At 32.1% G+C, this 14946-nt stretch overlaps 1 protein-coding gene across 1 annotated transcript; it reads left to right on the top strand.

Moving 5' to 3' along the window:
* The first annotated feature begins 8240 nt into the window (after positions 1-8240).
* On the top strand, positions 8241-13886 carry LOC133335374 (larval cuticle protein A2B). Its single transcript, XM_061543652.1, has 4 exons — positions 8241-8354; positions 9448-9544; positions 9620-9883; positions 13747-13886. Exons 1-4 carry the CDS (start codon positions 8265-8267, stop codon positions 13881-13883), a joined length of 588 nt encoding a protein of 195 aa, XP_061399636.1. The 5' UTR covers positions 8241-8264; the 3' UTR covers positions 13884-13886.
* The last annotated feature ends 1060 nt before the right edge of the window (positions 13887-14946 follow it).

Raw genomic sequence — 14946 nt, forward strand, 5'->3', positions numbered from 1 at the left:
TAATTTGAAACAAGCTTTGCATACTCCACTATCCTTGCAGAGCCTAGATCAAGACCTCCGAATGACACTTTTTAACTTCTTATGTTTATCCATTGATTGCACATCGTAATATTTCCACAGAGGTCTCTTTTGTAAAAACATATGCATAAGCTAAGGGAATAGTAAGTTCGGTGTGGCCTGAACCTGGCAGAAATTAATATTTATGCTAACCATAGATTTAGTGCAAATATATATTATTTATAGTTCCATCATCTCTGGTATCTGATGCCAATGGACATCTAGGATTCTTGCTAATGTTTTGATGTATTAATTCGAAATATTTTCTGTTGAGGTGAATTTGTTATGTTAATTCGCATGAGGAACTTTTTGTGTTATGTGCACATCCCACATAACATGCATTTTGTTCATTATTTGAGTTCTCTCTTCACAGAATATCGATAAAATTAATTAAAGAAAATTTACAACCGCAAATAGCTCAGATAAGCATTGTTGGGGTGATATAACGCCAACACTTCTATTGATGTGTTTTTGTTGTTGTTTTGTTTTCTTATTAACTGAAATAACGAACAAAAGAAAATGTTGAACTTATAATTATGTAAAATAATAATAAAAATGAAATGACAGGGTCATAAATAAACTAAACGCTCGGCTAGAAAGTGAACTTATCACCTCAGACAACATCAGCAGCCGTTCCACTGAAAAACATCTCGTTGAGTTTTATGGAAATTTCTTCTTTTAACCGAAAAAGGTAGTATAAAAAGTGGAGGATGAGAGGTGAAAGAAGGAATACCAAAACAATTGGAGAGCCAAGTAGACGTTTCAAATATTCTATGAATGACGATCAGGCTTGATTGGTATAAACTTTCTTTGAGAATCAATTTATTTGGTTAGCTAATCAAATTCTTATTCAAAACTCTTTAGTTCAGATCTCTACAATCATCGGAAAGTGTTTTTCAGGGTAGTACAACTATACATTGTACTTAATACACTACCCTCGTTCACCTGTTGCTACTGTAAAGCTTGTGCCTCGAAATTATTTTATTGCTTTTTTGGGAATGAAACACCATGTTACATTTTTATTAACGAACTCATCCCGTCAAAAGGGGAGATATGCTAGTGGCCTTTTCAACACTACAATTTGATTATGACACTAATTTGCTATGTCAAGTGCAACGAAACGACAGCATATTGTAAATAAAAAATAAAAAACCTTCCCATTAAACCGTTAACCTTAAGATGAACAGGGAAACACAAATTTAAATACAAGACACCAGTGACCATCACCAAGAAATGACGATGGAGGGGGTTACATCTACATTTCAATTAAACCCAAAATGAATATCACATTGTCACTTGCTATACCTCTGACCCATAGACTAATTATAAATTTAACAAGAGCTACTAATTAGTTAGTTAGTGCTTTAGGGGGGTTTAACTTCTTGGTAATGTCAGCGGTAGCTACTAGTCTTTGTAGTTCAACTAGCCATACTTAAATTAATTCGTCAAAGTTATGTTTATAATCATATTTAGTGAACAACAACAACCTTGACTTGGTGGGGCAGGGGGGAATCCTTAAGCATACATATCACATTTCCATCATTGTTTCCATTGAATTTGAAATGACACGGAATTTCATTTTCTTTTCGTGGAAAAATGTCCGAAAAATGTTCCAACCAAATGTTAGAGCATGCAACATGTTATTAGCCACCGTTAAGACAATTGTGGTTTTAATTCACTTTGAAGGTCGTTTAGTTGACGTTTCCAAAATTTAACTCCAAACATAACAATTTGCATATGAATAGGCTGTACTTGGCTTTTTCATTTTTATTATTATTTTTTTTTTTGTTGGCTTTGTGCTAAAATAGTTTAAGAATGCGTTTAATTGTGGGAAATTCTAGTGCCTTGAGGTCTTTTTTTTACTTTTTTCCTCCATTAAAATTGTGGTAAAAATATAATGACGGTTAAAAATAATGTAATTTATACCCATTTATAGTATTTATGGCTAAAACTAGTTTCAACAACAAATGTCAGAGTGTGTGTATGTAATGGAATAAAAATAAATATTTTTTGGTAATTCTTTGCATGGGCATATACGTTCTTGAGAACATGCACTAGATCCGGTTTTAGGGATATTCACAATGAAAATAAAGTAAAATATAGGTACAAATTTTCTCAACATGATGGTAATCTAACCAAAGAATAAGCATGAAGATCGGTCAATATATAGATCGGTCAATATATAGAATGAAGATAAAATTATCAATGAACCGATTTTATTTTTGTCCGATTTTCTATTCGCTCTAGAAGTCATTATTATATGCAGATTATCAAATATTTTACACGGTGAAGGGGATCTGACCAAATAATTATGATGATCGGCCAATATTCCAAGGGTCAAATTAACCTTATTTTATGACGTTAATATTCCCCTCGATAAAACAAGATTTTTAAATTATGGAGCTGTTGAACTTTAATCGGTCAAGAGGTTGCAAATATCGTGAAATATTGCCCAGGCTTATAATATAGATCCACAGAAAGTTTGATTTTTCGTAGTAGTGTTGTAGGGTATCATATGGTCGGCCCAGTCCGACTATACTGCTCCGCTCACATTGTTCTATGATTCGTATAGAAGACCCGTTATTCTGAGAGATCTGCGAAATATGATTTGTCTATAAAATATTGGTTTCCAGCTACGAAAATTAAAAGAAAACATAGTAACGTTAGTCGAGAAATATGTACATTATAGGGAAAATATATAATATTCCTATACACATGGTTATTGAATGTTTCAACAGAAACTTCTTCTGAAAAAAAACGTAAAATTATTCTGAAAAAATAACACATTTTTATTTTATCTTTTAATTGGATGCCAAGTTTGCTGCACGGCAAATTAAATTTGGGCAGCTCAAAAAGTCACTGGTTTCGCATTGTCATGGTGCACCAAAATTTGTCTTCTCTTATATATATCTCTCTGTCCGTCCGATCTTCTGTACAATATAGCCGAAGAAGTGTTTCGCCGTTTAACTATTTTTTTGTTAGATTTGACATTGATCCATGATTCATCATCATACACATCTCTATACTAATGACTCCATGAAGTTTCTTCATTTAGACCCTTTAAACTGTTTTAATTTAAACCAATTTAAATGTGTAGAATACCTTTTGAAAACACACATATCCAATTAATATCCAAAAATACTCATTGATGTTAATTTAAATGCATTTTTTTTCAAATATAATAACCAATTTTTTTTAATTCATATTCAAAATTTCAGAAAATATTCGTAGACAGAATCGATTTATTTCTCTATATTCCACATATCAAGGTAACGTTTTATGTACTACCTTGAAATTGTATTGAAAAAATACAGCTTCGAAAACTTCACATTGTTCTTCCATAGCACAAAAGAAATTGAAGATGTCAAATGTCATTGAAAATGTACTATTCAATGGCACATCAATTGTGTGGTAACCATAGCAAGTGAGTGAGTGATATGGCAAAGAACATGACACCCGTGATGACAAAATATTTGAAAAGGCCATCCCACTACAGAACAAGTATTTTCTACGCAAATATTTTTGTGCATTTGCTAAAGTTCAATAATTATGGTTTCACCTAAATGTGGTTAACCAGAGCAGAGTAACATTCGACACTACAACAAGAGAAGCCGCCCAAAAAGAGTTAATCAATTTTGTATGAGAGAAAAAAGAAACAAACAAAAAAACCTAAAAAAAATTTATTCAAACCGAAAATCTATATGAGAAACAGTAAAACCAACAATAATAATACATTTCATTTCCTTTAATGAAAAATATATGCCTTGTAAACTACGACAGGTTTGTTGTCTAAGTCTTTTGTTTTTCATATGTAGACAAACAAAAGCACCTTTGATTGCAGTGTCTCAATCCCTGATTTTTTACATCAATAAATCTGAAACTATTTAAGTGTTTTAATTATTTATAATCGCTTCTAATCACATATATTTATGACATTTTAAATCGTTCAAATGATTATTACAATAAAAAAACACTCTACCAATTGGAGCCATAAAAACAAGAAGAAACACAAAATTGCTCTTTATGCTCTATTATAGAAAAAAGTTCTCACCGTTTAATGGCGTTTGATCTGATTTTCGTTTGTCGCTGTTGCGATCATTGTTGTCTCTAATTAATAGTTGTTGTTCTCTCTCCTAGAAATTGTTATTGCCTTAGAATTACGTGCAACCTTGGTAAGTATTTGAATTAAACTTCATAGTTATTTTGCAAAGGAAACTCGGTCAGACTTAAACGCATAATAGCTGGCAACAACAACAGAACTGATTTCCATGCCGCCACAACAATTTGTTTTATTCCAAAACAGAGTGCTAGTTTTTTTTATTACCTCTTTAGAATAATTATTTAAATTTTCTTTTTATTATTTATTTTAGAAAATTCACACGATTTATTATTTCATCTAATTGAACTCGTTTGTGTCGTCATCGGCGGCAGTTCATTGCAGTTTAAGTTCGAAATCATTGAATATGAAATTGATGATGGGAGATGGAAACTATATTAATATTAAAAACCAAAACAAAACAAATTCTAAGATTATTCTCAGCCATTTGATAGCCAACCATTTGTTTGAGGCAGGCATCTGATGTTTGCCAACAACAGCAACAAATGTTCTTACCATAATTCAAAGTCACACCAAATGTTTTGAGATCCATTATAAGGTTTCATTGACAAATGTTTAGGTCTTTGCGAAAATTGTGGGCAATTTGTTTGAGATCGATGGCAATTGAAGGGTATGATCATTGGAGATAATGAATTTGTGTTTGTGTAATCGATATGATTTAGTTTTTCTTCAGTGGGGTAGAAAATTGTTCTAAGATTCTAAGGGATGGAGATGAAAATAGTGGGACAAAAAAATATATATAACATTTAAAAAGGATATTTTGCCACAAATAAAAAGTAATAATCTGAATCATATGATTCATTTTAAACATATATCAACATTGAAAATATAAAAAAAAATTGGTATCAAATTTAAAGAAAACCCAATACAATATTTTGATATAATAATATTTTGATAAGAAGCATGTACCCTAACTAAGACTATATTAGAACATATGAACCAATCCATGTCCTCATCCACAAAGGGTGAGCATTTTGAAAGAATAGATCTGAATAAATTAAGCCACCGAATTGATTTAAACATTCCACCTCGGTCTAATATTTTTACCAGTAGGCCTATTCTGTAACTTTTTAACAATATTCGATATTGTTTACTTTACAACAATTTCATTTGTTTGTTTTATTGTTTTTACAATAACAAAAGAAAATTAATTAATGTCGAATGTTGTTAAAAGTTGCAGAATAGGTCTACAGGTCTAATCTGAAGAGTGGAGCGGTCGGTTTACGCACATTATTATTTTCCCTATAATTTATAGGTTATTTACACCGGATAGTTCTGTGTCTAAAACGACGAAATATATGTCTAGGTTTATAGACATTTTTTTAAATTAGATTACGTCAGTGGGTTTGTATTCCCATATTCTCAAAAGGGTAGATATCCATATTCTATCGCTCTATCACCGTCAACACAACTAATTTGTTTGTTGCTCTAATCTGTTTCCATTGTTGTGAAGTTATTAAAAGTTTGCTTGTCTGAGTTTGTGACACTACAAAATATTGGACATAGAAACACGTTTTATAATGCCGATAGACTTTTTTAGTCGCTCTATGACCTGAATACCTCGAAATATTAAAAGGTGATATTTCTTAATAGGTGAAAGAAATCTCGATCTTTATGTTTATCCAATGAGGAGGACCGAGAGAAGTTCAGTGGTAGTTGTGTATGGTATTTTACTACTATATTTATGCCCTCAGAATAGCCATAAGGGTATATACACTTCGATACGATGAACATGTGCCTTTTCGGAATACTGAGTTTAGACCCCATGTTAGACTAAATCCGTTTCAGGAAATTTGGAGTCTATTTGCAAATGTCCGTCCGTCCGTCTGTCTGGCCGGGTGGTGCAGGGAATAATCGATTTCATCCAAACTCTGCACATCTTAATATTTCTTCCAAACTTAGTTAAATTACGAAAATTTCAGGCGAATGGAATATTCGATTTGACCAAACATTACACAACGTATTATCTCTACCAACCCTAGTTCAAGTAGGAAGATGGAATTCATTGGTGCACTCCTTCTGATACCTCTCCCATAAAATGACAAAATTGTCAATACTTATAAATCCAATTTCAGGCGAATAAGATGTTTGATTTGAGGCAAACCTTGCACAACCTATTATCTTTACCTTACTCTGAAGATGGGCCCCATTGGTTCACTCCTTCTGGTACAACCCACAAAAATGGTCCAAATTTTCAACATTCATAAATCCAATATTAGGTGAACGAAATTTGAGACAAGCTATGCACAACCTATTATTTCTACCAAGCCTAGATAAAGTGCCAAAATGAGACCTATAGCACCACTCCTTGAGGTACATCTGAAGACTGGACCTATTGATGCACTCCTTCTGTTAAATCCTCCACAAAAGGTCAACATTTTGACTTTTTACTTGCTTTTGGAAATCATCCATTATAGATGATTTTATTCATATTCATTTCATATTACCATAATTCAAGTAAAAATAGTCGAAGAAATTATATTTAATTTCCTCTTGTCCTTCAATTAATAAAAAAACATGTTCAAAATTGCAGACATCGAGCATAAGGCTGGCTTTTATTTACTTCTAATTTGACTAACAAAGAGGTTACAGCAATTTTGCCAAATTGATTTTTATCTAAATACTCCAATGGTTTATTTAGTTTAGTGACGTATTCATTCCATTTCTATTTTCAATCAAAATGTATCACTGCAAAATTACCCATTACTTTTGCTTATTGAAAATACGTAATTGAATGAGTAATAAACACGGAATGTCAGTTTAAATGCATTGAGAATGAAAGTATTTTACCTTGATCTTGTTTCATATTTATTGTGGGCCTGAACTTTCATAACAAAACATTCAGTAAAAGTATTTTCAACAGATGAAGTAATAATAAACACATTTTTATTGTCGCTTGCCTATATTAGTAAACCACATTTTAGTGACCTTTAATCTTTAAATATAGAAAATATATTGAATAAATTAATTGTTTTTTTTCTGGTTAAAAACAAAAGACTTAAGACATAAACATCCTGTATTAGTTCCACTGAAATAAAGTGAGGTAATGTCAAATTTATTTATTTATTTTTTTTTTTTTTGTTTGTTATTTTTAAAGATATGTTATCAAATGTCGATTATTTAGTAGAAATTATAATATTTCCACAAACATGGATAGTAAAGAAGGACAATTAGAAATAATAAGTACGCTTCCTACTATGCCAAATGCAATATTCATTTTCTGCTGACAGTTTTTTATTGACAAAATCAAATGTCCTTTTCCACAAGGATGTTTGTACATCGCATTTAAATAAAATTCAAAATAATATAGAAATATATGCATATCGAAAATCTTTTTTTATAAAACGGATTTACAAGAATAAAAATGAATTATTTAAAATCTAATTAATATATAATTTACTTTGCCACCAGACTCTTTGCCGCCTAATAACTAAATAAAACATTCTCTTAGCCATAACCACAACATATCTTTCATTGTAAAAAATAAGAGAGAAAATATAACTTTACTCTTCACTGCTGTTTCACCTGACAATGTTCATTTGAGTTGTATGTGTGTGTTGTTGGGCTTTCAACCCTCATTGAAAATACAGAAAAAAAACTGTAGTGCTGACTTTAACAATGATCTCTGCGTCACGGTTTTCTGATTTGTTGCCAGTGGCTAAAACAGAAGCCGGCAGTTAGCTTCTGGCATTATTTACTCATTTTTTCTGACGAACAAACACACATACACATTTCCAAATGTATTGTCTTGAAATGGAAATCTAGAGAGTATGTTATTTGTCTCTGTGTGTGTGGGATATGCTTAGGTTTTATGCTGTTGGGATTTTTCGTTTTGGGGGTATAAAATGCAAACTTGATCTTAGAATTGTTACAGTATTCCGGGCAAATTCAAAGTGTTCAAAACGGTGCCAACGAAATACTTGAAGTAATTTACACTTTATTATAAGATTTGTTTGTTAAGTTGTGAAAATTAAAAATATGTGTTGATAAAATATAACAATTTAATAATTGTGTTTGTGTTTCAGAAAACGAATCATCACATTTTGTGTCAACTCAACGAATACATTTAATCCAATAACAAAAGAAGAAAATGTCTCCCATCAGCAAAATTGTTATCCTTTGTGTGGTGCTAAGTGCTTCAGTGGTTAATGCACGACCAGGTTATGCGGTCGATTATTATGTGAGTGAGAGAATATGTAATTATGAAACAATAATGGACATACAATTGGAATAATGAAATCCTGATTAAAGAAATTTACTATATAAAATGTGTTATTTTATGAATTATGGAAATTCACATTGAACTTCCATATTTGTCCTTTTTTATCTATTGTTAATATACTATACAAATACTCTACGGGGTCAACTATCATAAAAAATAATAAAAAATGCTAAAGAGTGTTCTGAAGCAGAAAGCTAACGCAGAAACAATTCCAAAAAAATAAAATCAATATAAATTGAAGTAAAACATATTTTTTTAAGTACATATTTTTTAACATCAATAATAATTAGATAGAATGTCAAATTATTTTTTAAGATTTTTCCTAACAGGATTGAAGCCACATTTATCTTAATATCCGGGTTGTATTTTTTTTTTTTTTTTTTTTTTTTTTTTTTTTTTTTGGTTAAAAATGAACTTCCAGCAGGTATTTTTTTATTTGAAGCAAAAAAATTAAAATAAGGATAACCAATTGGTTTAATGGCTTTGAGTTTTTAAAATTTTTATGGTATAATCTTGAATAGTTAAAGGTTTCAATTTCAAAAATTATTAATTAATTTTATGTTCTAATTAAAATAGAAAATAATAATAAGCAGCTTCGAATATGGAAAACTAAACACCTGTGATTTTAGAAAATATGTTTCACAATTCTTTAATATTTAAATCCTCAGACTTTATACACAAATTCTTCAGAACTGAAAGAAATCTTTCCCAAATGGTATACAACAGTCGTAAATGTAAATTTCCAAATAGTAACCCGGGAGGTTATGACCCGGGAGCTTGACAAATAGATTTGACGCATTTTTTACAATTATTTTAAGTGGAGAGATCCTTCATAATTGAGGACTAGTTATATATTCTGAGCAATATATTCCTAACTTAGCATATTGGGCTCCAAATGATTGGTACCACAAGACCACAAATAGCTTAAATAGTCCACGTTTTAATAAGGATCAACTTAGGCTATTATAACCTTTCGTTCTATGTTAGTTATAGTATTTATTTTATTACATTACATTATTACGAATTTTTACGAAAAAATATTCTTTTTCAGGATCATCCCAAATATGCCTTTAACTATGGCGTTGCTGATCACACAACTGGCGATGTCAAATCACAGCACGAAACACGTGATGGTGATGTAGTAAAAGGTAACAAATACATCCCTCCCTTCCCCTATGTCTTATTTTCCATAACATTTTCTAACAAAAATTTCTACTTTTCAGGACAATATTCACTGGTAGAACCTGACGGCTCAATACGTACCGTCGATTATACTGCCGATTCCATTAATGGTTTCAATGCCGTTGTAACCAAATCAGGACCCACCGTACATGCTCAAGCTGTTGTGGCTAAACCAGTGGCTGCTGTTGCACCCGTGGCACATGTTGCCCCTGTGGCTGTAGCTCCCAAGCCAGTGGTGGCATATCAACCTGCCTACAAACATGTGGCACAAGCGCCAGTGTATGTGGCATCATCTGCACCATATGGTAAGTTGTAGCTTGGAAATAATTATCAATAAATTAAGCTAGAAAAATTGTCCCTTGTTTGAGTTAACAAAGAAAACAATTCTTCCCGCCTGCACCCTTAAGCACCTTCTAAGAAAATGAAAACAGAAACAACAATAATAATCTATCAACGTTTGTAGTTAGTTGCTGACAAAAACAGTAGTTGGCTGTAGAATCAACAACAGCGGTGTCACTTTGCCTTTTCCCTCTTAACACAAATTGTCTGCCCTACCCCCACCATAGAACCACCACGCTCTGCCACTCTCCCCCACGTCAAATAAATATTATACAACACCTTAGTGGCTTTGTTTTTTGCAAAACATACACACAATAAATTGTGTGTTAAATATTCCTAAATAACACAACAAACAAACAAACAATTAAATAATTGTTTTGTATTGTTCTCTTCTCTCTTCTTTTTTCCATATCCGACAAACGTCGATTTTCACACACAACACCCAACCGAACAAACAAACGAACTGCATTGACACACTCACATGCATCGCAACAACATTTCCCAGATGCAGGCATTGACACATATCGTATGTTGAAGTTATTCCGTCGCCATGCCAACTACTTTAATGGCCAGAGCCTGAAATTACGACCCGAGGAAGATCGCCACGAAGAATATGATGATTATTCGGAAGATTATCTGGATTATTGAAAATAGAATTTTGTTACGAATCAATTTTCTGTTTTTGTATTTGGCGTTGTCTCTTGTTGTTTTTTGTAGAATAAATCGATGTTAATTGTTTTTAAAGGAAATGAAAAGTAGAATAAATTTATTGGCCTAAGGTTCGATTAAACAATGGAAAGTGATTGTTGTATATTTGCAAACTAGGAGGAAGTGTGCTTTTCAGTCACTAATATCATAAATTTTAGGAAAATGTTTGAAATTAGAGATTTCTATTTTAGCATGACCTGCTGTCTTTCCAGACATTAAAATATCAACTAAAATTTTGTATACATACTCTAAAGATTTATCGCCTCATTGCAATCCCAAAAATTCGCAATGACAAGCGGATAAAAGAATTTTCAAAGGTGTTCTACAAAAATATCAAATTATAAGAATCATTACAAATTCGGTCGTCTGTGATGGTGTTCATCGGACATGGTGATGCTGGTGTTTGTTTTATGATTCATTATTTATGGATCGATCGCCAGGAATTTGATTGTAGATTCTGGTCTACCCCAAGACGACGTTGGTAATGATACATTGATATTTCTGATATCAAATGGATCATTAATTTTTGTAAGTTTTTTTAGTCACAAAATTTTATAAGGGTCACGAAATTTTACAGCGGGTCAAATATGGCGAATATTTTCTCTTTAGGAAGACACGATGTACAAACATTGGGAGTACAAAAGAGATGTTGACCTTAAATCTGATATGAATTCTGCTGATCTTAAGGATGTACTGATAAAAAGGATGTGAGTGATATATTAAAATTTGCAAAAGGATCCCGAGGATAAAAATATCGCGGAATATTGCCAGAGTCGGGATATTGCTCCGTAGACTATACTGCATCGCTTCGTAGTGTAGCACATGTTAAGTCAAAAAGAGGAGAGGTTAATCACCCCCATGTTTAATAGTTGTACATATACTTCATGCTAGACGAGATCCATAATTGTGACTACAGAGGGAATTTTAGCAGTGTTCGGTTGTGATTGAGGTCAGCTGTTTTCTTATCAGCACATAAGTGGTTGGATGGCGTATTTTCGTTTAAGTTTTCAGTCGAGGATGACTTCGAGCTATTTAACTTTAGTTTATATGGCGAGCACTTTGATTGGAAATAATCACACATTATACTGTTAATGTCCCTCGACCTCGTCTAGTTATATGCGATATTCGAATCCGATTTAGATTCCCCATATGTATTATTATACCATTAGCATAACAAACCCCTCCTTAAGGTTTGCTATGTTCTACTTTGCCCCTGATGGTTATGTAGTGTAGGTTGCAGCTTAACCTTATATTTCATAGCCATATGCTGGGTGTCCTTGGGTTCCTGGTTGACTCGAAAAACGTCTTAGATTAGAAAAGTTTTTCGATGTCATTGAAACAATGTTTAAAAGCACATCGATGTCGATTCAAAGCACTATTGTGTACAATTTGCTTTCGGAAAATGTTTCAATGTGGAGTCCTACATGATGTAGAGCCGTTTTCACTGATTTCGTGTTCCAGCTTATAATAAGGAATATCATTTTTTATCACAGTGTTACTGAGCGTCATTGACCAATAAGTCCGAGGTGCTATTTTATCTGCCTTGCAGAGCGTGAGAATAAAGGCAGCCTCGTCTTTTTGCAGGCTTTCGAAGTATATGCAAGCATTACGCATTTGATAATATGTAAAATGAAGTATGGTGATAAAAAGTCCACTCATTTTATAATGAAGCTGGAAAGACGCCTGGTAATATTGAATCATGCATTTTTGGTTGTTCTGAACTTTTTTTCTTCAGTTGTTTCCACCTTTTTACCCTCATCTCCCATAATAGTTAGCTATAATTTCCAGAATAATTTCTAGTAGTTTTGTTTAACTGTTTTTATAATTTTTATCATCTATCACAGATCTATCTTCGGTCCAAATTATTTGGTGGTAATGTTCAGTTCCACTGGCATTTTAAGCTATAAAGCCTTGTCCTGTTTATATGAAAATTTATATTTTCATAAATTTCTTAATAAATTAATTTTAGTGGCCACTGGCCAATTTTAATATTTGTTCAAACAGGCATTAACAGACATTTAATTACATTTTATTATTATTTTGTTTTTATATAATCACAATCAACTTATGTATATAATTTTTCCCATATTTTAAAAACTAGGTTAATTAAATTCTAAAATAATAAAGTGGGGAAAAATTTATTCCCACTGCTGTATTGTGCCGTAGCTATTCGCTACTATTCGTTCAATTGAAAGTAATAAACAAAAAAGTGTACATGCCACCACCTAATGACGCTGGCAGGTATTACGTATTATACTTCTTACTGCAAAGCTAGACATTAAATTATGCAAATCAATGGAAACAGAAAAAAAGAAAATCCAAACAACAATGATACCAGAAAAAACCCTGGTATTCTGTAAAACAACATTGAAGATGATACGCTTCTGTAAAAAAACAACACACATTGTGACATAATTACCATGTGAGATATTTCTACAAAACAAAAAAACACAATTTGTGCAACCGAAAAATCTGGAGCAATGTTCAGTTCATTATGCGCTAATGATTAGTCATAGTGTCTGCAAGTGTGGCACAAAAAACCCCACAGAGCAAGCTGGCATTCAATGCATGAAGATATAATCAAAAAACAATATGCCTCACTTTGCAAAGAAGCGGCGGACAATATAATTCACTACACCAAGAAACAACTGACTCAGTTCTCTGCCTCAAGTGTTGACGTTTCGTTTTGAATTTAATTACAAACAATTACATTGAGATTCATTTGTCAGAGACTCCTTCATATTTCAATGTTTTAATTATATGTTTCAATACTCCCATGTACGGGTACATTTGACTTGTATCTCCCCAATTTGGATGATAATCATAACTTCTGTGGCAAAGATTTTGTCACAGTGCAGAGTTCCACATTTGGTAGCACAAACGAATAAAAAAACACAACAATGAAATCTGCTGTTGTTGTTGGTGCTGATGCTACCACAACCAACAGCCGTCATAGTTCTCCACGCTTGATTTCATGGCATGGGAGTTCTGTAAGTAAAATTCCCACCATGTCATATTTTCAAAACCTTGTTAAACATTTGTAATACAACTCAATTAGCTAATTGAATATTCCTCCCCCATTCACTTTATCTCTGTCTTTTTGCTTGTTTTCCATTTACAGTTCATAAATCATATGTTGCTCCCGCACCCATACACTACGACTACGATGATGGCTACTACAGCAATGGTCAATATGAATATGTGCCCCATTATGGATCTTATGGACATCAACATCAGCATTATGCCGGCCACTATTAATTCGCCTACTCATCCCACTGGCATTTTAAACCATGACTAGTACAAGTGCTCTTCTTTCTTCAACCTTTATGTATTCACATTTTATTTTATTATAAAAAAAATTATTATTCGACAATTTATAATTAAATGTAGTTTACTTATTTTCACTTTCTACTTTCTCTTAAAAATTTTTTTCGAATTAATATTTAAGTTGCATTGTAATCTTCTTACTTCTTTTATATTATATAACGAATTTAGTTGTTAAGTTTTGCAAAGAAAACCAAATTAAAAAATAAAATAAAACGAAATTGTTTATACGATTTACATTTATTGGAAGCCAAGCTGTTTTACTTATAGTAGGGAAGGGCACAGAAAAAACATAAGCTTTTTAAATTGAGAAAATAAAGGATATACACTGCAGATGTAAACCTTTATTTGAAAAAAATGTAATAATTTAATTCAGTATTTTTGCATTTTTCGTGGAAATGGTCAGAATTACGATAATGATAATGACTATTGGTTCATAGCACATAAAATAAGTGGCCTTGGGAATACAATATAGCGTTTTTATATGATTTTCTAATCATTGGGAACCTGAGCCTTCCGTCTAGGCTCAGGTTGTATGCCTAATATATTTATTCAGTAGTGTTGGCGGGTTATTTGGGATATCAAAATAATCAGGAGTGATCCCAGTTTGTTGTTTTATAAAAAACAAATATTTATTAGTGGAAAAAGTATGACATTTTCCATAGATCGGATTTCGTCACTGATCCCTTTCAGTTCTCTTACTTTTTTGTTGGGGATATTCTCCCCAGAAGCTATTTACAGCTTCTTTACAAAACCCGTTTATATTTAATTAAGCAAAGATATAAACTTCATGAAAATCTCGCTGGTACCTCACTTCGTGGGTAACAAGACCATACTTTTCTCTTACTCTGAAAAGCATAACCTACATTATATGCAAATTTGCCGAACATTAACAATATCTAAGCGTCACAACAACTTCGAACTGTATATAACTTTATATTTCATTATGGAAAATATTACAAAAATGGCTCTGTTCTATAATTTATACGAAATTTAT

Source organism: Musca vetustissima, unplaced genomic scaffold (genome assembly GCF_032173495.1).
Source record: "Musca vetustissima isolate MV318-11 ecotype Yass unplaced genomic scaffold, APGP_CSIRO_Mvet_v1 utg7685, whole genome shotgun sequence".
Lineage (NCBI taxonomy): Eukaryota > Metazoa > Arthropoda > Insecta > Diptera > Muscidae > Musca > Musca vetustissima.

Excerpts from the sequence above, each read along its gene's own strand:
- LOC133335374 (XM_061543652.1), top strand. The coding sequence starts at position 8,265 with ATGTCTCCCATCAGCAAAATTGTTATCCTTTGTGTGGTGCTAAGTGCT. Across the intron at positions 8,355-9,447 it reads GTTATGCGGTCGATTATTAT|GATCATCCCAAATATGCCTT; the intron begins GTGAGTGAGAGA and ends ATTCTTTTTCAG. Across the intron at positions 9,884-13,746 it reads GGCATCATCTGCACCATATG|TTCATAAATCATATGTTGCT; the intron begins GTAAGTTGTAGC and ends TTCCATTTACAG.